General features: G+C 47.8%; 7 protein-coding genes across 7 annotated transcripts; 3 read left to right on the top strand and 4 right to left on the bottom strand.

Moving 5' to 3' along the window:
• Positions 1–235: 235 nt before the first annotated feature.
• ISF_08923 (ThiJ/PfpI family protein) lies at positions 236–1,089 on the bottom strand (the record flags this gene model as incomplete). Its single annotated transcript, XM_018852526.1, has 3 exons — positions 236–658; positions 769–964; positions 1,031–1,089. 3 exons carry the CDS (start codon positions 1,087–1,089, stop codon positions 236–238), a joined length of 678 nt encoding a protein of 225 aa, XP_018700255.1.
• A 1,455-nt stretch (positions 1,090–2,544) lies between these two features.
• On the bottom strand, positions 2,545–2,843 carry ISF_08922 (hypothetical protein; the record flags this gene model as incomplete). Its single annotated transcript, XM_018852525.1, has 2 exons — positions 2,545–2,730; positions 2,778–2,843. 2 exons carry the CDS (start codon positions 2,841–2,843, stop codon positions 2,545–2,547), a joined length of 252 nt encoding a protein of 83 aa, XP_018700254.1.
• Positions 2,844–3,347: 504 nt separating this feature from the next.
• On the bottom strand, positions 3,348–4,441 carry ISF_08921 (LysM domain protein; the record flags this gene model as incomplete). Its single annotated transcript, XM_018852524.1, has 2 exons — positions 3,348–4,159; positions 4,234–4,441. 2 exons carry the CDS (start codon positions 4,439–4,441, stop codon positions 3,348–3,350), a joined length of 1,020 nt encoding a protein of 339 aa, XP_018700253.1.
• Positions 4,442–5,336: 895 nt separating this feature from the next.
• ISF_08920 (hypothetical protein) lies at positions 5,337–6,233 on the top strand (the record flags this gene model as incomplete). The annotated part of the gene is made up of 1 exon (XM_018852523.1): positions 5,337–6,233. One exon carries the CDS (start codon positions 5,337–5,339, stop codon positions 6,231–6,233), a length of 897 nt encoding a protein of 298 aa, XP_018700252.1.
• Positions 6,234–7,087: 854 nt separating this feature from the next.
• On the top strand, positions 7,088–12,082 carry ISF_08919 (Glycoside hydrolase; the record flags this gene model as incomplete). Its single annotated transcript, XM_018852522.1, has 8 exons — positions 7,088–8,962; positions 9,022–9,231; positions 9,293–9,391; positions 9,455–10,246; positions 10,323–10,509; positions 10,588–10,711; positions 10,800–11,366; positions 11,503–12,082. 8 exons carry the CDS (start codon positions 7,088–7,090, stop codon positions 12,080–12,082), a joined length of 4,434 nt encoding a protein of 1,477 aa, XP_018700251.1.
• A 2,682-nt stretch (positions 12,083–14,764) lies between these two features.
• On the bottom strand, positions 14,765–15,134 carry ISF_08918 (hypothetical protein; the record flags this gene model as incomplete). The annotated part of the gene is made up of 2 exons (XM_018852521.1): positions 14,765–14,823; positions 14,915–15,134. The coding sequence occupies 2 exons, from the start codon at positions 15,132–15,134 to the stop codon at positions 14,765–14,767; spliced, it is 279 nt and encodes a 92-aa protein (XP_018700250.1).
• A 7,140-nt stretch (positions 15,135–22,274) lies between these two features.
• Positions 22,275–23,276, top strand: ISF_08917 (Sulphatase-modifying factor; the record flags this gene model as incomplete). The annotated part of the gene is made up of 1 exon (XM_018852520.1): positions 22,275–23,276. The coding sequence occupies one exon, from the start codon at positions 22,275–22,277 to the stop codon at positions 23,274–23,276; it is 1,002 nt and encodes a 333-aa protein (XP_018700249.1).
• Between the last annotated feature and the right edge of the window lie 2,600 nt (positions 23,277–25,876).

Below are 25,876 nucleotides of genomic sequence, written 5' to 3'. Positions count from 1 at the left end.
GCTATTGAAAAGAAAAGAAAAATATGGCGACTTGTACCATGTAGTTTCAAATAGCGAGGCACTACGTGCAGGCATTGAGCCTCAACCGCCAATTCAACGACATGGCGCATGTAGGCAGCAGCACGTAATAGCCAACACAAAGCCATACGACGGAATAGATCACTGAAATAAATGCACCATTCTTATGGCAAAATCCCATGTTCCAGACACGCCTTGCCCTACTCAACCGTCCCCGCTACACAATCTCGTCATAGCTGTCCGTGCCCGTCGGCCAAGCCGCAAACTTGCCCATGACGTCCGGCAGCGAGCCGTCGCCGCTTCCCCACGTGTGCTGGATAAAGGCCGTGACGACGTTGATGCCGTTGAGCAGGGTGCCGCTCGTCCACAGCTTGCCGTCGCGCGCCCAGCGCTTATCCACCCAGGTGGTGTTGGGGTTCGTAGCGCGGAGCTCGTCGAGGAAGAAGCTCGGGGCCGTCGCCGTCTTGCCGTCGAATAGGCCGGCCTTGAGGGGGCCCAGCATGCCAAAGCAGGTGGTGATGAAGGCGGAGCTGTCGTTGTAGCTCTTTTGGAGAAACTGCAGCTCGGCCGGGCTGGGGTTTGAGGCACCTGACGCGCCAATGATGACAATGTCGAGGGGGGGGCAGGTTTTGAAGGAGTCCTGTTTGACCACGCCACAGGTTAGCCAGCTATGAAAAAAAAAATACAAAAAAAAGATGATGATGATGATGACAAAGAAAGAGGAAAAGGGAAATTTGAGAATTGTCGTACAGTAGGCACAATCGTGCTACCGCTGGTGCCCTTCATCAGGGACTTGCTGCCTGCCTCGGAGACCCAGTGGTACTCGAAATGGTGAGCCTGCGGCTTGAGCTGGGCCGGGACGGCCGAGGACGGTAGATAGTCGACAAACTCGTGGCTGACGTGCCGAAAGAGCTCGACGGGTGCCACGTCAATCAGCTCGGCAATGCTAATGGTTCAAGCAGAGAACAAGGAGGTCAGCGAGTCGTAAGGCAACGGCTGTTTATCCACGAACCCTTTGAGCAGAATGACACCAACGCGGATCGCGCGGTCAGGATTGGTCAGATTAAACATGATGAAAGATTTCCAAGTTGCTTTGTAATGCTTTGTGGTGTTGTCCTTTCTTTTTTCTCGGTTTGTTTCAAAATGGAAAGAAATGTGAATGCTGCCTGTCTCTCAACCAGAGAGAGCAATGGGCCATCTTTATATTTTTTTTCTTGACAAGTTCTGCTCTGGATAGCCTAGTTGTTGCCATGATAAGAAAAAAGTATAGTACACACCACAGGTTATGCTATATCACTATATCCTGCTCATAATTCCGTCAACGAGAGCAAAAGTGCTCAGTCTGTGCGCTTCTGGCCTGACCCTGCCAGCTCTCGCTCGTTGGAGGTGGAGAGAAATCGACATCCCGAGTCATCTTCGCAGGGTTCTTTCTGGCCTCCTGCCCCCTCACAAGCGGGATGTCGAGCAGCGTAGCCCGCAGCAGCGCCTGCCGATTCAGGCCGGCTCGCCTCAGGATACCTTCGGCGGCGTCGGCCAGGCCAACCGTTTTGCTACCGATGAGCAGACCCAGAGCCACCCTGCTGGCTTCTTCTCTGGCCAGCTGGACAAGAGAGATACCGAGAAACGCGACCCGCAGTTATTTGGCGGCGAGGGCGACTTTGACCAAGGATTTTGCGGAGGGTTTGGAGGAGGATTCGGAGATGATGGCGGAACAGTGGCACTTACTCCTCGTTTCGATCGAATGATCGAGCCAAGAGTAGCTTGCAAGAGAAGCACCGGCGCCAGGAGAACGGCATGAGGGAGTCTGATACTTGTCACCCCTGGGGTTGAATGGGCAGTGGTAGTCGATCCACTGATCAGTTGGCTCCTCTGCGGATGCAAAGACAGACATCTTGGTCCTGCCTACGATGACAGCACCCAGTCCAATCAGCTTCTTGAGATAGTCTGCACTGGATGTACGCGCTGGGTATAGCTCATTGTAGGCTCGATTCATCATGGTGGTTCGGATTTCGCTTAGGTCGTAGTTATCTTTGATGCTGATACGGGCACTAGCGAGTGGCTTCTTGTCATAGACTGTAAGGTTTATAGTAGATTCTAGGGATATTGGGCCTTGTCGGCTGCTATTACTTGACCTTTTTAAGGTCTCTGTGGTCTAACGGTCAAACCTAGAAGCCGTCGTTACACTTCTCTCTGCTCGGGCTTGAGTAAAGTCGACTTGGTACGGCGACGCTTCGAAAGGAACCTTGCTGCGACACCGCTTGCGGCACGGAGAAACTGAGTTGGACAAGTAAATTAGCACCGCGTAGTTGGTGTGAGTAGACCCCAATGGGCTGACCTGGTCGGGTTGATAACATCGTCTGTAATGGTAGGGATGACAAAGGCATCTAGGTGGTCATCATAGAGCTTCTAGGCCTGATGGATTGAGTTGCCGCGGATAAAGTACGGTGCCGGTGGTAGAAACCCAAAGTATGAGTTGGGTCGTTGGTGTAGGTGACAAAGCTACTTTGGGCAAGTTGCGCAGCTACATCACCAACATCCTCGTTCTTCTTCCAGCATAAGTGTTGAGGTGAAGTCGTCAGAGAAAACATCGTCCCATTGGCGAAAGTCGTTAATCGCCTTTTCGGCATTTTGTGGACCGAATCCAGCATGGACATCCAGCAAAACGGCGGGCGTCCAGAGCTCACCACCTGTGACAGTCTCAACGACGCGGCCCTACGCGACGGAAGGAGTACAGTTAGCCAAAGACTGTATAGTGCCACCTTCGTAAAGTCGACCACCACTTCTTGGGGATGAATATAGTACGAGCCTCTACCGAGAGCCAACATCGCTGGACGGGTCGTTTTTAGTGGATGTCGTTTTGTTTATAAGGAGGATAAAGATTTCTAAGGTTCTTTCTTGGGTGGACCTCCAGGAATTGGCATCCGTTTCTCTCTATCGACGCTTTCTTCCTCGACGAAGAAACCTTTTAAAATAAAAAGAAATTATTTCCGCCATAATTCTACTGTTTCCCACCTTAAAAAAAAGTTATACCGCGGCAGCGGTTCTAGAGAATTTGACTTGTGAAGGAGAATACGTGTTTTATTTTCGAAGTACAATTATCGTCTTTAATATTGTTTCATGTCCTCTCGTCCAGCTGCTCAATTGGTCTCCTGAATCCCCATCGCCACGGCCGGTGGGAACAATGTACCAAATATTCATCTTCTTTTATAATAACTAATAATTGTTTCAGAAATCTAACTTAGTTTGACTCTATCGGTGTCATATTCTCTACTAATTGGATCAGTCGACCTGCCTGGTAACTCAATACGATGTCGCTACGCATCAGTGACCTAGCAGACACCCTGAGCTGGCTCAGGCTCATAAGTGCATTTGCCCTGGTTCACACAGTCATCCTGGCTCTTTGCACAGCGCAAGTGAATCGCCTTAAACTTCCACCCATCAGTCCACAAGCGGCGGCACTCTCCTCTCTTTGTGTACCCGTACCCAAACCACTGGCCCTGGCACCCGGGCTGCTCCCAGTAACTGACCTGCACCTCGCCATCCGGGCAGAGGCCAGCCGACGCAATCTCCAGGCTGCCAACGCTGCAGTCCGTGTTCATGCACTGGCCGTCGCCCCCGTCCAGGTTGACGACGTTGTGCACGTCGCCGCTGCAGTCTGCATGGTACCGCGACTTGAGCGAAAAGGCAACCATGCCGACACAGGCGTACGCGTTTGCCCACAGGCCCGAGCAGGTGCTTCCGGCTTTTGGGTTCCACTGGAGGAAATCAGACAGCGAGACGCCGGCGCGCGAGGCAACATTCTCGCAGGTATCACCCGGGTTGACAAACCGAAACTTGTTGCAGCCGTCCGTCATGCCGGGCTGCGTGGGCAGCGGCGTCGGGATCCCGTTGCCCGTGGGCGTCGGCTTGGTCGACGTGGGCTTGGGCTTGGGGACGTAGCCAATGACGGAGACGCAGGCATAGGTGTCCGCCCAGAGGCCAGAGCAGTCACTGCCGGTCCTGGGGTTCCATTCCAAAAAGTCTGAGAGCTCAATGTTGTGTTGTTCGACAATTTCAGCACAGTTGTCGCCCTTTTTGACGAAATAAAACTTGTTACAGTTTGAGACGAGATCACGCTGTAGCGGAGAGGGGGTAGCGATGCCTAAAACATTGACCGGAACCCGGCCGTGAGATTAGAATCGGCTCCAGTGTTTTGGTGCTTAAGAGCTTGCTTACCGTTGGCTGGTACCGTGGAAGTTGTCATCTTTGTCGTCGTTGTCGCCGGCTTGGTGGAAGTGGTTGCAGGAACCGTGGTGGGTTCACCAGTGACAGTGGTCACAGTTCCAACTACACAGTATTCCTCACCTCCAATGACCTTGGGGCATTTTGCGTTGGGGTTCAAAGATTGGAAAGTGGCCGCATCCAAACCCCAAGTCGCGGCCATGCTATCGCACGTCTCGCCATTTGCAGCAACAGTCGAGAAACTGCAAGTCACAGAGACCCTTTGCGCCGAGAGGAGAGCCGGCAGCCCTGCCAAGCCAAGAAGAAGATGTCGCTGCATAATGGGAAAGGCTGAAAATGTGTACCTGATTTACGACTGGGTACGAGTACCTCTGAAGCAGCACTTCTTCCTATTATACACGACGGCTAATTACGTGGCATCACTATAAGCCTCGGCAATCCTGCCCAAAATTTTGACTTGCACGAACTTGACAGCATTTCGTTTCTCGTAAACTTCTCGGAGACTTTTCTTCTCCCAGTCCATAATTTTTCTCCCGCTATTGAGTGGAGGCAGAGCGGCGCAACGGTGCGAACCGGGCAAGTCCCCCCAATAGTGGTCTTGGCAGCCTTGCCTCGATACCCGTGTCAGGGAGTGCTGTCGCGTGTCTCCTAGCCTAATAATGCGTAGTTTGGGCGAATCGATCGCAAGACGGCCAGATTTGGCGCTCTGAGCCGCTAGCCCTGCTCATGTCCGGCTTGACCTGGCGGCCGTTGCGGGTTCTCAGCCCACTAGTTGTGGCCGTAGAAAATTAATCTGCAGTATGCATATACTACCTATGTCTGCACCTGCTGAAAACAAAACTGCCCCTCGAGCGGCTTTTCCTCGCGGGCCGAGCCTCCGGGCTGACGGGAATCAATCTCTCGACCCCTGAAGGAGAGTGGATTTTCAGGCCTGTCCCGGCTTTATTACCACAACAGACAAGGGACATAGTTTCCCACTATTACGCCACATCGCAGCCGCGTTCGTTCAGCAGATTAAATTACTGTCGAGTTTTCTTCTTCTTTCGTCCCTTCCGCTACTGCGTTGCTCAGAGAGTCACAAACACCCTCTGCGTATTATGCGTGCCTCACCCTTCGTTGCCGCGGCTTTCGCGGCTTTCGCGGCTTTCGCACCGGCCGCCCTCGCCGCCACATCAGCAAATGTCTCTCTGCCAGCGGTTGTCGAGTTTGACTTGATTTTCCCGCGAAACGAGACATACGCGCTGAGCCCGACCTTTCCCTTCATCTTTGCGATGCAAAACGCCGAGCTCGTGTCTTATATGGGCAGTACGGGCCCGAACGTGCAAGTCAGGGTGCGCCGCGAGGACGACTACTCCGCGACCTTGACCAACTTCCGCCCACACTTGAACTACTCCAAGAGCAACGACGATACCAAGAGCGGAAACGAAAACGGCGTTTACTTTGTATACGAGGACATGCGGAGCGCCATCTTGTCCAACGGCACGTGGGTGATTGCGTGGGACGTGACGATGCCAAACTGCTCCCGAGATCCAAAGGGTTCCAGTGAGATCAACGGCGGAGTCACGGGCAACTCGCAGCCGAGATACACCACTTTCACCATTTCAGCCGACGGGAAACAGCCAGATTTTGAGACGCCCAAAGACCAGGGCGGTGAGTGCTTCCATTCGCAGGACGAGGATCGCACGAGCGCTGGCTTTAACATTACCGACATTCTTTCTCTCGAGGGACAGTATGGAAAGGCTCGCGACTTTCTCTCGGGAATGGACAATTGCCTCGTGACTGCCAACGATACTTCGCTGCCAAAGACCAACCCTTGTGCTGCAAAGGTCGACTCGGACTCGGCATCTAGCATGTCTGCAGCTTTGTTGGCCACGGCTTGCTCGAAACCTACTTCGCTTGCGAGCTGCCCCCCTAAAAATGCCGCGCCAAGGGCCCTTCCTACTGCCGGTGTAGTTGCTGGCATAATACTGGCTGGTTTTGCCATTCTGATTTGAGGAATTGAGTATTGAGTACGAAAGAGCTCTGTTGGAGTCGATTGAGGTTATACCGATATAGAACTGTAGTTGATGTACCAGCGCTTCGGTTTCTTCGTTGATTGATGTATCTTGCTCTCTAGCTTATAAATATTATATAATCCGTCTTTGCTACTAATTCATTTACAAGAAGAGAAGCTATAGAAGTGGCTCAAGAACCAGAGTGCCAGACAGTTAATCGGAAAGACTTGACCATGAATCAGGCCAAGTTGATTTCTGTGGACTTCTACAATAATTCGGGCCCTAAGCCACGTAATTTCACTATGCATCAACGTGGAATTCTGGACCGGAAGCCATGTAATTTTACCATGCAGTATCGTGGAACCATTTCAAAAACAGCCCAATGGGCCACTAGGAAGTTTCCGCCTCCGCCATGAACGCCTGGCGCGCCTTGCAAAATCTGACTGAGCCTGACTCTCTGGCGTGGCTAGATGAAGGTAAGCTGAAGTGTAGCGTGCTCTGGCGTAAGCATCTGCAAAATTTTAAATTATAGTCCACCTAATAGTCAAAGCCTTGTCCGGAGCCTTCGGCATATGGACTACATTACCATGTGGGCGGCGGCAAAGGGCTTGTCGCCGGAGTAGACCTGTTCGAGGCCGTGATGGGTCCATTTCCTCATCGAGAACTTATAAAGATTGCTTCAAGAACGTCATCTGCTCGAATGCTACATGCTGCAATCAAATCACGCTCGCTATTACTTGGTTTGCACTTCGTCACTCCTTCTGTTGTCTTATTGTCATCTATCCACTCTTTATTTATACAGTGACCCTCTTTTTATTATTCTACCGCTCATTTGAAGGTGTATCCTGAACCATATGAAGCTCCTTCCACTCCAAGCGGCTATTGCCGCTTTGGGGGCGCTTCCTCTCGTCGACTGTTCCTCTGGACTGATAGGGACTCGTCAGGCATCAAGCCCAGGCTACGCTGGGAGGGAGGTCGCCTGCCCAGCTCGGTGCAGCGTGTCCGGACCTAATTCTGGTAACTGGTCTCTTTACCACAACTTTGATCAGCTTCAGTGCAAGGAGACCCTGTTTTACCAATTTGCCCTCTACGATGCCGTCGACGACTCAGCGTCCCACCACCGCATTTATGCATGCTCATCGTATGGCCCGGACTGGGAGAATATGCCTGAGTCTCCCGGCACTGACGCCCTGCCGCCGGTTCCTGCTGTCAATGCCACTTATGAAATTGGCTGGAATTCTACCCAAGTATCAGAAACAGCGTCTGACCTCCGATCTCTACTGTCACAGACGCGTCAATACCTCTCTAGAGGCTATGCTTTCAACAATGCCAGGGCTGCCTTTCTGTACGGCCAGTCCGGGAAAACAGTATTCGGCCTCCGTATCGGCAAGGGCTTGCACAGCGCTGGTGTGGGTTCTCTGGCCCTGAAGATGCTGCAAGAGCAGTTCGACGACGGTGACATTGCCGCTAGTACTGTAGCTATCCAGCTGTGCGGATCAACCTACGATAGTGACCATACATTTGGACTTGTTGCCACAACTCAAGGTGAATTTTCGGGCATACAGGAGACGCTCAAGTCTTGGGACAACGGCGAATGCGCACAGTTTAATGACTCCAAGCGCATCACTGGTCCCGCATACTTTACCACCCCCTTTGAACTTGCCCCAAGTTCTACAAATGCGACTTCGAACTGGAACCAGACTACCTCGCGCAACACCAGGATGAAGAACCGGGCAGAAGGCGAGTGCCGCACTGTTCAGGTAAAGTACCTCGAAGGGTGTCCAGAGCTGGCAGTTAAATGCGGTGTCTCCGGCTACGACTTTGAGAACTACAACCCCGGAAAAGACTTTTGCCGGACCCTCGTTCCCGGCCAGCACGTCTGCTGCTCGGCCGGTGAGCTGCCAGACTACCGGCCGAAGCCGAACCCGGACGGGTCGTGCAAGACGTGGCCAGTGCACGGCGGCGATACGTGCGCCAGCATCGCCGCAGAGAATGGCATCACCCAGGAGGAAATTGCCGTCTACAACACGAAGACGTGGGGCTGGAACGGCTGCGGCACCAACATGTGGGAGGGCACCATCATCTGCCTGACCAAGGGCACGCCTCCCATGCCGGCGCCCGTGGCCAACACGGTCTGCGGTCCCCAGGTCCCCGGCACCAAGCCCCCGACCGACGGCACGGAAATTTCAAAGCTGAACCCGTGCTCGCTGAACGCGTGCTGCGATGTTTGGGGCCAGTGCGGTACCACGATCGAGTTTTGCACCGACACCGGCACCGGCCCGCCGGGCACGGCCAAGAAGGGCACGAACGGATGCATCTCCAACTGCGGCACCGATATCGTCCGCAGTTCTGCGCCAGAGACCTTTCGCAAGATTGGCTATTTCGAAGGATACAACCTCGCGCGCAAGTGCCTCAACGTGGACGCGCGGTTGATTGACACTTCCCAGTACACGCATCTTCATTTTGGATTCGGCAGCATCAGCCCTGATTACGAAGTCTACATGCCTGATGCCCTGACCGAGTACGAGTTCAACAGCTTCAAGCGCCTGACGGGCGTCAAGAGGATTCTGTCCTTTGGTGGCTGGGAATTCTCGACGAGCCCGAGCACTTACACCATCTTCCGACAAGGCGTAACCGCCGCTAATCGCCTCAAGCTGGCCACAAACATTGCCAACTACATCAAGCAACACAATCTGGATGGTGTGGACATTGACTGGGAGTATCCTTCTGTAAGTTAAACACCTTCTACAAGCTTGTTGGTCTCGCTAATGTGACTTTATCCTTGCAGGCCCCTGATATCCCCGACATTCCCGCTGGCGACAAGTCGGAAGGCTTCAATTACCTCGCTTTCCTCGCCGTGCTGAAGAATCTTCTCCCTGGAAAGTCTGTGTCTATTGCTGCGCCTGCGTCCTACTGGTACCTCAAGGGTTTTCCGATATCCCAAATGAGCAAGATTCTCGACTACATCGTTTACATGACCTACGACTTGCACGGTCAGGTATTTGCTCGCTCACATAAAAGCTACAGATCTGAGGCATTCAGAGGCTAATAATTCGTAGTGGGATTCCCAAAATCGATGGTCGCAGCCTGGTTGTTCATCAGGCATGTGTCTCCGCAGCGCCGTCAACCTCACCGAGACGGTGAATGCTCTGGTCATGGTAAGCTTCTCGCACCATGAGACACTTTTGGGTGAATGCATACAATAACAATGGAGTGTACAGATTACAAAGGCTGGTGTACCTTCCAACAAGGTCGTCGTCGGTGTCACTAGCTATGGGCGGTCGTTTGGCATGGCTGACGGAGGATGCTACGGCCCTGACTGCTTTTACACTGGTGGCCCTCTCGACTCCCACGCGAAAAAAGGCGAGTGCACCGACACGGCGGGCTATATTTCTGACGCCGAGATCAAGGCAATCATCAACTCGCCGAGCCGCGTGAACAAGAGCTTCCTAGACGGTGCCAGCAACAGCAACATCCTAGTCTACGATGACAATCAGTGGGTGGCATGGATGAGCCCGGAAGTCTTGAGCTACAGGACTGCTGTGTACAAGGCCTTCAGCATGGGTGGCACGTCAAACTGGGCCATTGACCTGGAAAACTACGTGGATCCGCCCCCGGGAATCGGGAACTGGCAGAGCTTCGTCATCAAGGCAAGACAAGGAAACGACCCGTGGGACTATGGCAAGAGGCACGGAAACTGGACCGAGATCCCGTGCGACGACCGCAGCGTGGCTGACTTGCGCGGATTGAGCCCCCAGCAACGCTGGCGGATGATGGACGCGCCGGACGCCTGGGATGACATTATTGAGGTATACAAGACGATTGACCGGAAGACGAACCGTGAGTTCTCACAGTCCGTCTCCGACACAATCCACGCTACTGAGCAGGCGCACTGCGGTAGTCTGGCTCAATGGAACAATTGCGAGTCGATCCAGCATTGTACCGACATTGTCGGCTCCGGGACCGGTCCAGCAGGCTACGAGATCTGGAACAGTCTAGTTCTCGTACATGAGGTAAGTCGGATGATTCGGTCCATTGAGTTCTCCTCGACCTTTTTAATCGGTGGCACCGACCGCTCACGACACATAGATGTATGCCTCGTTCTACAGTGCGCTCCACGACGCCGGTGCGACTACCATAACGGGAGAGATGAGAGCTTTCGTCAAGACGTTTGCCCCTGTCCCTCCGCCAAAGGACGACACAAAGTGGCTCAACATTCTTTTGGACGTGGTTGGTCTAGGATCAACACTGGTCGCTGGTCCATTCTTCAACTCTTGTGCGTTTTGTATTTCCTTTACGTTCTTTGCATAGCTGTGAAGCTTGATGATGCTAACTAAAAGTCTGCTATTTATAGTCCTGTCAAAGATGCCCTACTTTATTGCTAACGAGGCAACGGCCGCCAACCTGAAAGACACGACAATGGCACTGATTTCTGGCACCACGAGCGTAGCAAAGGATCTCCTCGACGGCAAGTCTCCGTAAGCAACTCAGCTCCCGTCTGTGAGAGCAGAGCTCTCTGGCAGCGGCCGCACAAAAGTAACTGACGCGACAAACCGAAAACTGCAGGGCCGGCAACTGGACCGAGGACAAGCAAGACTTATTTGCGGCGTACATGGCGCAGACGGTCGACCTGTGGACCGCCTCTATCGAAGGCTCGGCGAATTGGCTGTTCAACGGCTCGGACGAGGCCATCAGCGCGCTGACCACGATCATTTCGGATGGCAAGCTCATCGCCGGTAGCAAGCAGAGCATACCCAACGTCAACGACGTCACCCTCCAGTCGGCGACCGCCCTCAAGGCGAACATGGCCAAGGCCTTTTACGCGTACGCGATCCCGGCCGTGTGGGACGCCGCCGGCACGCACCCATTTGTGGTCGATTCGGGCTACGCGTGCGGCACTATCGACCCTCTCGGCACGTACATGGACGTTGACACGATGCGCCAGACCTGGTCCTGCTACGAGGACAAGCTGTACTACCTGGTCATTCCAAAGGGCGATTCCTACAACAACGTGCAGAACCCGACCGGTCCGGGGACGCACAAGGTGAGAAACAAATTTTCTGCTCCCGCTGGCATTGGGTCCATGGGCAGCGATTTATTTGGTGGCGTGAAGTTGTCCGAGCTTATTACTGGGTGAGTCTTTCTAGAGGTGGCAGGCTCGATGACCCCTCCTACGCAAGCTCTTTACATACTAAAAGCTTGTACGGAGGAGGGGAACCATGGAACCTTGCATGAGGTCATACAAAAGCAGTGGCTAATGCTCAAGTAGAGCCGTCCGCACTTACAAGAAGAACGGCAACAGCAACGGCGCGCCCCCAGCGGACCCGCGAGACAGCGTCACGACGGACGACCTGCTGAAGCAGGACATTACCACCCCCGGCTTCATCCGCATCCCCGTGTGCAGCCCCGAGATCGCCTTCAAGGCCTGGGACGGCCCCGGCGGCGACTCGCGCCTCAAGACGCCCAACTACCCGTGCGTCGCGCTCAAGCTGCCGGACCGCTGCGGCGACTCGACCTTTGTCGACCAGACGAGCGGCGCGTCGCCGCTCGTCTCCGACTGCGAGATGCTCATCAAGAACCTGCAAAACGGCGACGGCCATGCGGACCACGAGGTGGAAAACGCCATCGGCAGCCAGCACCAGCTGGACCAGTACGGGAGCTGCAAGTTTGGCGTGCAGGGCAAGGGCAAGAATGGGAACATTGACTTTCACGTCGGCGGGCAGGACATTGTGGACTTGATCCGTGACTCCATTGATCGGTTTGGCGGGAGCGGACGGGTAGGCGCCAAGGGAAGGATGAAGTGCGACGGCACAGTAAAGCAGCAGGATGTTGAGTGGGGTTTATACTAGGTTTTTCCCAAGGATCTACTTAACCAGCTAGTAAATAGAACATATACATAAGCTACTTTTATTACTCTAAGTACCCTTAAGTTTTATAACTTTATAGTCTTAAATAAATATATTTTATACTAAATCTAATTAATGTTCTTATATTTATATATACTTAGTTTTGAACAGGATATTAAGTATTTTACTTACTATTTTAATAAACAATAAAACGTTAATAAAGTTAAAACCAAAGTACTTTTTGAAATCAGTAGAGTATATCCTTCATCCCCCTTATGGCCATGGCGCTGATGATGACGTTGCTGTACTCGTCCTTATGTCGTGGTCTAACACATGCATATCGCTGCTAATATCTGCTGGTCCAACTCGTTGTCGTCCACTTCTTCCGTCTCAGTTCCCAGTATGCTTTACTGCCCACGCTGTTGACCCGTGCTCGCGTCGTCGGGGGTCAACTGCCTAGGCATATACTGCATCTTGTCTTATCTAGGCCTCCTACCGGGCCTGTCTCAATGCCGCCTTGCTGCGTGCTTAGGCGCTGCTCTCCCATACATCCCATCCATAGCCCCAATCCTCTGTTATCACACACGGTGGCCGCTTCTCGTCATTAATCTGCTCGGCGCGCTATATGGTATGTATCGTCTGCATCCGCGTTTCCTTGTATCGCCGCCATAAATTACTCTGCACCCGCGCGTCGAACGGCTGACTAGCTCTTTTACTAGCCTCCCTCCGGCTGATATCAAATATGATGGCCAAGCCGACGGTCCGGTAGTGGCATACACACTGGGCCGCCTCCATCATCCGCGTATCTTGACCCGGAAGAATTGCGCCAAAACGGAAGGCTTTTATTCAATGCGCTGCCATGATCGGTTGTGCCTCATGACATGATGGCGGGCAGTGTATTTAGCTCTCTTGTGGAACCTTCATAAGTACTCTTAGAGTAACAGTGGCTTGATTTCAAGCCACAGATAATACAAGCGCGCGGCACTTTCCAAAACCAAGTGTGGATGCTGTGAGCGCCCGTCTTGCCTGGGTGGCAGCTGGCGAGGATTTGGGAGCCGAAGCACATTGACGAGCCCGTTCAGGCCATTCCTTGCATCTCCCGAAAGTAGGCTTCCCGCCGAACTAACGAGACACGCGATCAAGGTCAGCTTTTAAAGCAAAACCACAGTGAGCACATAAAATAGCCAGTTTCGCTTGATTAAGAGAGAGGCCGAGAGAGGTAGGGCGTTCTATGGTGTCTGGCTGTGGAGGCTCGCTTTTATGGGCAATGGGGAGCGGGACAGATGTGCTCCCCATAGCAGTAGATATACCTCCCTAAACGGCATGTGGGCGAAGCAAGGTAGTACTGGCTATAACACTGGTCAAAAAAAGGCACGATCTTATAGTACAAACGTGAATTTAGAGTAGGCAGAAGAAGGTGTGAACATATACATAGCACGCGGAGTGGAGAGTTTGTTGCAGATTCGTGGAATTTAAGCCTGCACGCGTTGTCATATGCTCGCAGCACGCGCCGGCAGGAGCCGCGCTGCCGTTGGTACATCAGGATCCATCAGCTAGAAGCCTAACAATCTACGACCGAATAAGGTTCAACTTAGCGCGGTATAGCATTAGTTTAGCTCAGAATTTCATTGTTGGCTAGTCTGCAGCGGGACGGGAGGAAGCTGAAATACAAAAAAAAAGAAGAAAAAAGAAAAGGCACCAATGTGAGACACACAGGTCATTACCCATCATGTTTCTCCTGTTTACTTATCGTCGGCCGAATACGACGCAGATGGGCGCCAGTCCCGAATTACCGCCGAAGGCTTGGGCAGTGTCTCGGAATTGGCCCTCCCACGAAATTTAGCGCCATTCCTGCTTCCGAATTAGGCTCGGAGTCGATACCTAAACAACCCATATCAGCTCACTTGCTCGAAGAATCGGCACACTCAGCCTCCACACTTCCACGCCACGCTATCGAAAATTCCATGCAACTTGTATTGGACCGTGGTACAATAAGTTAAAGCCAAGGCCATGATTTGCCTTGACTCTCGATCCTTGCAGCTTGGCGGGACTTGCAGCGTTGTGTCTGTTCCACGCACTTCCGTTGTTGAATGCTCGTACCAGTACAGCTTTGTCATGGAGCTTTTGTCATCCTCTCTAGTATGGGCAAGCGATGTTAGGGAGCAGGGGTGACTTCGCGAAACTGGCTTCTCATAACAATATTTTTTTTTCGGCGGCGTGGCGATCTTTTTGTTTGGCAATCATCTGGCTGTTTGACTCATATCCGCCAAACTCCAACACGCCCTGCAAGCAGTACCCTGCAACTGTCGGCGCAAGTCCTGTCAGTATTGTCGCCAGCCCCTCTAACTTGGCAATATGCCTTGCGCTTTTCCAGACATTGCTGCTGTACGTCGTCGGGTTAAGCTGGATTCGCGTCTCTACACTAGATGGATGGGACATTTAGCGGTTGTGACATTACACAGACAGCTATGCCGTACAAGGCCATTAACACGGCCCGGACGATGCAAGAGCATGTCGCGCTGCTGGGAGGGGAGTGTGTTTACACGTCCACTGGAGTAAGAATCGCATGCGTGAATGCGCAGCAGAAAGCCCCAGCGAGACCCTGTCTTGCGAATAGTGAGACATGTACAATGCCCTATAAGGCTGTGCGCGTAGATAAGATGTTGTTGATTGGAATCAAGCTGTCTAGAACGGCTCTAGTCGTATCTCCGGTTTTCGGTGCGAGTGTAGCGGCGAAATTAAGACTGAAAGCAGTAAGTAGCTGCACAGGATAGTAGGACAAGCTTGTGTTTGACTTTTACAGAGATGTCTAGAGCCACCACCACCTTCTCGAACTACGGCTCTTTAGGTCGTTCAACTCGTCTGACAAGGTCTTTCGCTGCTGCTCGCTTATGCCGTTTCCCACGGCATCCAAGACTTTCAGGTGCTCCTTCTTGAGCTCTTCAAACCTCTCGTCCAGCTCCTTATGCCATGGGTACAACACAAACACCTGGAAGCCCAGGGCTGTGCTGGCCACCACGAAGTTGGTAAGGGAAACGGCGCGCGTGATAATCATTCCGATCGCTGGCGTGGGTGCTGATGGAAGCGAACAGAGCTTGCTATCGTGAGAATTGTTATGCAGCTTTTGAGTTTGTCTGGAAGGCCGCCGGGTCGAGGGAAAGGAGGAGGAAGATTGACCACAGAATAAGGAAAATGGAGGAAATGAAGGAGCCAAGTTTAGTTTGCGAAGACCGAGGAGGTTTCCTGGCCCCACTATCGCTTAACAAACCCTGGCACGAGACTTACGTATTGCTTGTGTAAAGGCGATGGTGGTCCGTAGAAATATAAAAATGTTAGGTGGAGTCAGTAGAAGCGTTGAAGGTCAGCCTCCCTACGCTAAACCAATATATTGTACATTTTATATGCAACTTCTGCGATTTTCGCACCGTCGGTGACCTGTTGGCGTTAGAGCAGTAGGGTAGGAAGTGCTGTAATCCGTTTGAGAGTACTGTCACAAGCCTGCATTGTAGACACAATATCACGTGATAAAATCGTGAAAACGCTGTCGCCAGCCTATTTGGCAAACTGGCCAGGTCATCTCATCGACCTGAGCGGAGGTGAACGAGCGAACCCGATGGTTTGATCGTTCAATATTGTATCTGCTGCCGCCACAATCTGTTAGCATAAGCACGCCATTTTCTTGAAGCGTTCTTTGCGATGACTAGAACAAGCACTTCTTCCCATTGCGACGCTTCGTTGAGCCCGACTGCAAGCCACTGCGGTGCGCAGTCGCGGTTTGATTTTACTCTTGCCTTTGAGCAATCTGACCTTGCGATCATTTTCCTGAGCGCCGCCATACCCCAGCTAGTCTAACTCTAGACCCAGAATCGCAACGTAGCTGGCCGGCTGCTCCACTTCGTCAAACTTGTAAGTCATCCTCCCCAACTCCATTAGACCAAGCTCCCGACTGATCCTTCCTGCTAGATCACCTGTTTCACCTTTGCTGCTCTTCACCTCTCTCTACTCGCTTGATGGTCCCTCTACCATGACCCTATTTCCTCCAGACTCTGCATTGTCTCATCCGCCCGGCGCTTAACGTCTGGGCTCGTCATTGCTGCCATCAGCTACCTTGAGCACGAGCGCGTCGTTCGGCCTTCTACCGTCCTCTGCGTCTATCTCTTACTCTCGATACTTTTTGATGCTACACAATCTCGCACCATCTGGTTGTTGTACGCCCAACAGCACACGCAACAGAAAGTCTTGCTACCTGCCCTTTTACGGCACAGCTCGTCACCAAGGTTGTCATGCTGCTTGTTGAGGCTCTCGGCAAAACGCGCCATCTAGTGGGCTCCTGCGGTTCAAGGCATGTGGCCTCGATACGGAACTTGCTCAACTGGCCGAAGGTCACATGACTGTTCTAACGACCATAGGCAACTCCTTAAGTGGTGGTCAGAGACACCGAATGATAAGCCTCTCATATGGTGCTCGATCCTGATATGTAAATTTTGACAGCGATGTACCCTACTCTATGTGGGCGGCCTTAGTAACACCCACACGGTACTTAAGTGTATTTAAACTACTAACCTATAAGTAGATAGAAGTAGGGGCGATATACTAAAACGACACTCTATGCGGGCGGCCTTAGCAACACCTCACGTGGTAGTAGTTAAGTATATTTAAAACTACCAGCCTGCGTGCAGACGTATCTAACAAGCAGGTGCGAGATGCCATAAATAACACTCTGTGTGAGCAGGCGAAACGAGACTCACGCAGCAGCCGAGTAGAAGCCACTATTCTTAAACTGCCAACCTGCAGGCCAACAAGCTAGCAAGCAGGGACGATATGCCATAATAAGACTCTGAGTGGGCGGCCTCAGCAACACCCACACGATAGTTGAGCGTGATGACGACATTCCCTCAGGTTGATCCCGAATATGGTCGCTAACCCGACGTGGCGACGGTAGTATACGCGCTTAGCTTTTCTAGTTATCCTCTTTTATCTTTTTATTAGCTACTATCGCTACACGTTATCCTTAGCGCCAGCATTACTACTACTACTATTCCCGGTCTACTCTTCTCTCTCTATTGTATTCTGCACCTTAAACTAGTGGCTATAAATAAGTGTTATAATAGTTATTAATTCTCTTAAGGAGGAAAGGAGTATAAAGGGTCTTTTGCTCTTTTTATACTACTTAGACTATAATTTCTACTATAAAGTACTTATAGACTAGTTATAGTTTATTTACACTTTATGTATTATACTATTTTTTAGAAGGGAGAGTAAGTATAGTTTAAATCCTTTATATACGCCCCCTCTTTTTATAATATAGACTAAATCCCTAGTCTATAGTTAGTCTATTTCTTAAGAAAAGAGTAAGTTTTAATATATAAAGTACTAATAAGTAGTTATTATAGTAAAATTATACTTAAAAGAAGTCTCTTAATAATAGAACTATTATTTAGATTAATTAGTAGAGATCTAACGGGCTCACCGTGAGCCAGTGAGCCAAGAAAGGATCACGACCTCAGCGTGAGCCAGTGATCCAGGTAGCACAGTAGAGGATAGGAAGGGTATATAGGGAAGGGGATTCCCAGTAGATAGCCAGACTAGATCTCTACTGATCAATCTAAGCAATAGTTCTACTATTGGGAGTAATCTCCTAAACGTGACTCAAGCTACGATACTGCTCATCTGCACCTGTGGTGCATTCAACCTGACTCACTTCCTAAGAAACAGATTTACTGTGGATTAGAGAAGAGCCACCGTTACACTAGTTTAATTATCTACTAGAAATCCCTTTGTTTATTATTAAGGATTATAGTAATCTAGTACTAATATAAAATTACTAGGCTTATAAGTAAACTATAATAATCTAAATATTATAGTAAAAAAGAAGATAAGTATATAAAGAAAAGGATTTTTAATAAATAGTTAGACTAAATCTCTATTAATTAATCTAAATAATAATTATATAATTAGACGATATTTTTAATAAAACTTTTATAATAATAACTACTTATTAGTACTTTATATATTTAAACTAACTCTTTTCTTTAAAAATAGACTAACTATAGATTTAGGGTTAAGCTACTATTATAGAGAAGTATACACTCTATTAGTGTATATACTCACCTAAATATTACTTTTATAGAAGTGTATGAGTACATAGTAAGGGCTCTAAATAAGAGGGTTTTACTATATAGATAGTCTTTATATAAACACTCTTCTATATAGTCTAATATCTAAGAGTAGAGAGAATCCTAAAAGGGCATCCTACAAGTATTTAAAAGACACTAATAGTAGCCTATTAGGTATTTATACTCTTATAGAAAATAATAATAAAGACTATACTATAGAAAGAAGCTAGCATCCCGCAAGCAAAACTGTTGCTAGAGTAGATTACAGCACATAATACGAACAGCTGGGCACGGCTAGACACCCACCACCCGCTTGTCCGCCGCCCTCTGCAGCAAGAAGACGCTAATCTCAACTGCCCATACAGGCGCCCTAAATCTCTAATCCACCTGTTCTACTGCAGCAAGACCCCCCGCACCCTCGGAGATACCTGGGTAGATACTTCTAAACCTACATAAAGCTGACTTCTATTACGCGAAGATTATCTCTAAAGTGCGAGTAGCTAAGCTAGACTCAGCATTGAAGTAGATCCAAGGGAGCTATAAGCCTCAAAGTACTGAACCACACGAACCAACCGAGCTAGGCGAGTCAACAACCGTGGGAGGAGGAGAGGGGCGACCGGAGAGGTTCAAGCTTCCCCTTCCAGACAGGGGTTGCCCAGTTATCGGCCAAGCCAAGCAAAGTCCTCCGGGCAGTAGTTCTGTGGGTCGATAGCCCCAGCCTCAGCGTTACCACTTAGAGCGATGCCCCCATGGTAAATACAGATTTGTCTCTTGTCAGATCTGGCGCTAATAGCGCCACAGTACTGCGAACGGCTGGCGGGGAAGAGATCGTAGATTTCCTAATCAATGAGCGGCTCCGTAACCGTCCTACCACCACCCACCGCCATACTTTATTTCATAGGCTGGCGGCGGCTGCGCTGCAGGAAGAAGGGCTGCAGGGAGGTTGAGTTTGTCCATGTACTGCGCTTAAACGTTCGCGTTGGCTCTATGCCGGAAAGAATTGGCACCGTGCAGTCTCATCATGTCTCTATACTACTATTCGTTAGACCAGATACTCGGTAACCAGTGAGGTGTTGACGAGATACACCCTTTCGTTCCCTCATCTGCACGAGAGTGGGTGAGGCAGAAATTACAACTGTGGCCCCGATAATGGGGAGCTACTGTAGAAGTATGCCATATTTTTGCCGGCTCCGCTGCGGAGCTGATCGATGTGGGGCTGTGACACAACCTGCTACTCTAATCAGTTGCTTTCATCTATGCTAAAGAAATGTTGTTGACCTAATAATAAAAAGCTGTAGTGAGGTTCCTGCAGCAAGAACGCGAGCAAAAGTTCTTGCCCTAGGCTAGCCATGCTGTGGGCTGCCCAGCCACTCATGACCTTTGAGAAGCCTGTCAGTCGGTCGTCGGCGGTGGCCGCAGTGCGGATCCACCCATTAGCTATGTACTCGCTTCAGCCTAGCACTGGCTTTCTTGGGCCCAACACACAACATCGAGGACAAAAGGGCGAGTTGCATAGTGTGCTGGCCAATCTTCTGGTCCGCGCCGCCCGTGTTCGACCAAATGCAGTGGAAACCCAACGCCTAGCGTGAGACGCTCCAGCGACGTTGATAGAAGCTATGCAGTATCGTTAGCGTGGTGGTGTGTACGGACAGAGGCGGGGTCTATATCGTCCCTGTCACGAGCAATAACGTCGATGTGTTGACTTTTGTTAGCACTCGCATGCTTCGCAAAACGGAACACAGACTTGAAGCGCAAATAAACAAGCGACAGGAAGCGGAGGGTTTCTTGTCTGCCCCTTGTGGCCTAAACGCTTTACGTGAACGAGGACTCAGAGCTTAAGACCCGACGAGCGGGTCCGGCGTTTTGCTAGTCGCTGGGCAGTGTGCAATATCTTGAGTTATTAGCCGACGGACGGCCTGCCGCGCTGGACCCTAGCGCCAACTTGTCCTGCGCCTATGGATGCATTGTGCGAGAAGCTAACGCCTGCGCGGGCGTAACGTCCACTACTGTCACTAGTACACTATATTAACTTTATTTGTAATAGCTAAAATATAAAGAAAAGAGTATAGAAATAAAATTTAGATTTATTTTAATATTAACTTAATATTAAAAGATCTATATAAAGAACTATAGTTTATAGAACTTATTTAAACTGTATAGAACTTAATAGTATTTATAAAAATATAAATATAATCTATTATAATTATAGAAAACTAGAATACTTTATAAATAAGTATAAGGCTGTATAGAAACTTTAGAAACTAGTAAAGAAGACTTATAGACTAAATATTATATTACATTTTTACTTTTCTTTTTTTAAAGTTATTATTATTCTTATTTATTTTAATCTTAAATTAACTCTAATTTAAATAGTAATATAATATTAGTACTAACTTCTTTTTATCTTTATATACCTATAAGTTAAATAAAATAGAACTATTTATTTATAAGTTCTAAATAAAGATAGATTAACCTTTAGCTTCACCTAAGTTTAAAGTGCCCTTTTTTAGGATAGGAGTTGTCCGCTAGACCTTTAAATATGCCCGTTAGTATTATGTACTATAATAGAGCCGTGTTAAAAGTCCTAGTAAGGTAGGCTTCGTGACATAACCCATTCATAGAGGTGTTTCGGTCGACTGTAGTATAGCCCTTCGTCGGAACTGCTACCCGTGATCAGGCAAACATACAGTCATCAGGAAGCTCTTAGCCGTTGAACACCAATGGCGGTCTTGATCCCGCAGTAGTTTAAAAGGGATATCAGTGGAACGGTCAGCGCTCTAGAAGCCACTGTCCCATCTTTGCGGTGCAAGCAGGCACTCGGCCGTTGCAAATTGGATTAGTAAGGTCGATCAAACATGTAACTACTACTTGTCATCAAATTGCGACCCATAGGGCATCCCGTGAGGTGCCAGCCGGCAAGGGAAAGAAGGGCGGGAGCGAGGTGTCAGCCCATGAAAACCATTTCTTCGGCATCCTCCGTCTCGACGCAGCAATGGAATCTTCGTTTAATACTTTAGGTCTAGCTTCATGGGGCATTGTGGAGGTAAACGACGTAAGTGTGCAGCAACGACATCTTCGCCTCGCGGTGTCGGACGGTTTCGGCGTCCATGTCGGATAACTTTGCCGACAAGAGTACTAGCTTCAGCCTAAGTGGAATACAAAGTATTGTAGGTAGTTTTTGTTTGCCTGTCAATGCAGCACGGTTGAGCCGCCTTCCATATTAAGCGGGATGTTGTCATAGGTTCTATCTAAATAGCCTGAAACTTTATCGTGTTAGTGCGGATGAATTTGCACCTTACCAAGTGCGCAGAATTTCTAGGGCCGCATTTGGCATATCCGGGCATTTACTCTAGACGGCGAAACAGAGCCCCGACCTTTGCCAATAGTTTGTCAAAGGTATGAGTTCTATGCTCATGATTTGACCTGTGAGAAATACACCGTGATTCGGTAAACAACATACTTCTCATTGCTTCTCTTACTGCAAGAATGGCAAATTTCTTCCGATGAAATGTGGAGTCGCTGGGATAGCCATGATGGAATATATAACGGTAAAGCTAACCCTCCCAAAATCATTTCAGTTGTACCTTCACGTCAGATCTAAAACAAGCCCTTTAGATGTATGCAAGTCACCGCCAAGCATCTTGAATCAAGACATCAAATTCCTCTAGCAGTTCTGAGCAACAAGACGAGGCTTATTGCAAGAAACCATCAGCTTTTTCGATGTAATGCGTTCTCACCGAGGACAGTCACTACACGCTAGCTCGTTTCTGGGATTGCTTGTGATGACGGCGGGTATCGTGGCAGCTCATTCGCGTCATGTCACTCAGCTACGAGCCGACCTATCTTCACTCGCCAATTCTTTACGATGGAACGGCAATACTCACGACACTTATGTACCTATACAACAGGCGGCTCTTTCTGCACATTCAACCCTCATTTCGGTTGCGAGAGAAGATCAGACTGCAATTCCGCAAGTTGACAAGTTTTCCGAAACCCTTGAGCGCCTCATTGCCGAGAGCCAATACCTCGTGGATTTGTCAGCATCTGCAAACTATAAGCCTGGTGCTTTAGATACCCCTATGTTTTTAACGGGGAGTGTCGACGAATGGCGATTTACAATCAACGAGATCAACAAGAAACTGGAGCTGCCCTCTACCTACCGGGCTCCGCAACCTGGACGCAGCATTGCTCGAGGCATCAACTGCCAAAGTGCCCCAGGAACTGAGTTCCGCGATGCTGTTCAAGGACCAGTTATGGTCGTGATCCCGAAAGGAACTTTCACGGCAGGGTCTACTCCTCAAGAGCAACAGCTTTGGAAGGTCCCACAAAATCGCCGAAACTTTGAGCTGCCGCAACGAAAAGTTAGCATTACCACCCCTCTAGCATTCGGCAAAACAGAGGTCACGGTAAATCAATTTGATACCTTTGTCCGTGAGAGCCACTATCAGCTGCGAGGCGGAGCACGTTGGTGGAACCCAGACAACTCTACTGCCATGGTCTTCAATGAAGACCTAAACTACACCAACCCAGGATTTACCCAGACATCAGACTCGCCCGTCGTTGCAATCAGGAGACAAGACGCCGAGGCTTACGCATCCTGGCTTTCTACCATGACCGGGGCTACTTACCGGCTGCCCACAGAGGATGAATGGGAGTGGGCCGCCCGTGGTGGTACTCAAGACGTCTTCTTCTGGGGGGACGCGATAGAGCAGGTTATCTCGTACGCCAATTCTTATGACAAGATGTCGCTACGAGTTAACCGCTTCCACTGGAACAGCACTCCTGCAGATGACGGCTTCGCATGGACTGCTCCCGTCGCTTCTTTCCAACCGAATAACTTTGGTTTGCACGACGTCACCGCAAATGCCAGGGAGTTTTGCGCAGATACCTGGATACAGGATCTTAGCGGTAGTGCCAATGATGGCTCAGTGCACAATGGTACGGCACCGTTCCCTGTCGTGCGCGGTGGCGCTTGGAATTATCAACCGCAGAATCTGCGAATCAACTATCGCAGTGCATACTTCTCTAGCGAGGTCGCTACAAATATGTTTGGTTTCCGGTTGGTACGAGAGCTCTCGTGACGGGCGGTCGACTGAGAGCGCGATTTGTGTGTTGAGATTGCTCTCCACATCTATCTCGTTCTCGTTCCTGGTGTTGGACTTGCCGCCCGACGTAACATTAGCAGCTTCGCCCAATGTTTTAGGCGGTGACACTCCATATAGTTGGCGACGTCGCTGTGGCTAGTTGACAGGCCCTGGAAGCCCGTCACGGTGAGGCTCTGTATGCCTTTACCTACAAGTCGACGCGGTAGTAGTTGTAAATGTAGTCAACCTTACATAATAGGCGCTAGCATTCCATCATATATAAAAAGAATCATAATCCTTCTCGAACTGCCCCACTACGATTTAAAAATTGCTATTATCATTCGAGTTTTGCAAATAAGATATCTAGGACATATAGCCTGTATGTTCTTAGGTCTAGATTAGCTAAGAGTTACTAAAATGAAGCTTTTAGAGAGGTTTCGTTTAGAGTAATAAAATAATAGCTAGGGAATATCTAGTAGTTAATAATAGTATATAGAGGTACTAATAAAGTACAGTAAAGTATAAACTAGAGTAGTAGAGTAGGGTTAAAAGTAGATTAAAGGGTTAAATATAATAGTATAATAGTAGGTAGGTAAAGAGAGTAACTTTAACTCTAAAGTATAAGTTTAGCTATATAGTAGAAAGTTTATATTTTAAAGTATATAGTTTATTATTTAATAAAAGGTTTACTTAGGGTTACTAGTTATTATAAATAGAGGGTGTTCTAGAGACTATTTAGATTAACTATAGATTTAAACGCTAGATTAATAATATTATAGATATACTTTAATTATAAAGAATTAGCTAAATAGAGTTTTTACTAGTCTATTACTAATCTACTACTAAAAAACCCTTAGTTTATATAGTATATTATTAACTCTATTTTAAACTAAAATATATAAACTTAGATTTCTTTTAGATTTTTCTAATAATTACTTTATAGATAGTAGGGTTCTATACTATAAAACTACTCTCTTTATAAACTTATACTAAGTATAGAGTAGTTATTCTATTATCCTTTAGTATTATAAACTAAATAAATAAAGAAGGTTATATAAATAGTCTATTATATAGCTATAATAAAGTAAAGAATATACAAGGGACTATAAACTATTTTATTACTTAAAAAGAAAACATACAAAGTAATAGAACTAGATTAGAAGAAATTAAATTAATCTAAATATCTTAAATTTTAATTAAACTAAAAGATTAAAGAGAATTAATAAAATCTAAAAATAGAATAAAAGAAAATATATATTATATTAGAGACTTTCACCCCTCCCTTAGATTTTAAAAAACCTTATAGAGTAACTTAAAGAAAATCTAGCTAATATTAATTATTTAAATAGCCTTTATGTCTAAAGATATAGAATAAGAATTAATAATCTCTTCTACTTTTTTTTATATTCTTTATAAGTCCTATAATAATAAGTAAGTCTTAATTAATTTAATAGCTTAATTCTTTTATAATATTTTATAAGAGCTTAGGCCACAGCCCAGCTAGATTGATAGCCTAGTGGCCTGAGGCACGGACCCGATAGGGGGGACTCCCCCTTATGTATAGTAGCCACTTCGTTATAACTTCCCTATCTCTTCCCTCCGTAAGAGATTTAATTTAACCTCATATCGACGCCTACTCGCAGCAGCCGTAGGGCTAGTCCTTAATATATTTAATATTTTATTTTCTTAAAAAGTTAAATTATACTTATTAATATTTATACTCCTAACTATATTAGTTTTTCTTAATAATATAATTAAGGATAAATACACTTTTTTAAAAAGATATATTACTTTAGTTAAGAGTCTTTTAGAATTACTATAAAAATAATAACTTTCTTACTTTTATTAGTTTTAGTCTATTCTTAAGTTATTTAATTTTACTTTAAAGGAGACTTAGGTTTTAGAATTTATACTACTTAGTATTATTTTCTCTTAATTATACTATAAAACTAATAAAGAGTAGATCCTATTAGAAAATTAAATAAATCCTATAAAAGTATAATAAAGTATATAGGCTAATAAAATATTTATAGTAAAATATATTATAGTAAGAAAAATAAAAGTATTATAATTCTATTCTATATATATTTATACTACTTTTAGTTAAATTATTTATAAAGTTATAGACTTTAGAATCCTAGTTAACTATAAGCCTATTTATAAGTATTTTAACTATATATTAGAGTTATAATTATAAAGATAGAGTAGTATATATAATTAGTCTATTAAGTTATAGACTAGATAGTAGGGTTTATAGATAGGGATTATATATAAGTCTAGTCTAAAAAGTAAGTATATAGAAACTAGTAACTAGAGTTAGTAGTAACTTATTACGAATACTATAAGACGTGCAGGCGGGGCTAAGTGAGGTAAGGCGAAGGCCTATCACACTAGCTACTAAAAGGATAAGAGATTATATAATCTCCTTAGGATTAAAGACTTAAGCTATTAAGCTATTAATCTAAGAATAGGATCTAGGTGTTATGAATACTATAAGACGTATAGGCGGGGCTGAGTGAGGCGAGGCTAAGGCTTGTCACACTAGCCACTAGAAGGATAGGAGATTATATAATCTCCTTAGGATTAAAGACTTAAGC

Source organism: Cordyceps fumosorosea (assembly GCF_001636725.1).
Source record: "Cordyceps fumosorosea ARSEF 2679 chromosome Unknown scaffold_38, whole genome shotgun sequence".
NCBI lineage: Eukaryota > Fungi > Ascomycota > Sordariomycetes > Hypocreales > Cordycipitaceae > Cordyceps > Cordyceps fumosorosea.
The sequence above is the reverse complement of the archived record's forward strand: the minus strand, read 5'-3'. Positions and strand labels throughout refer to the sequence as shown.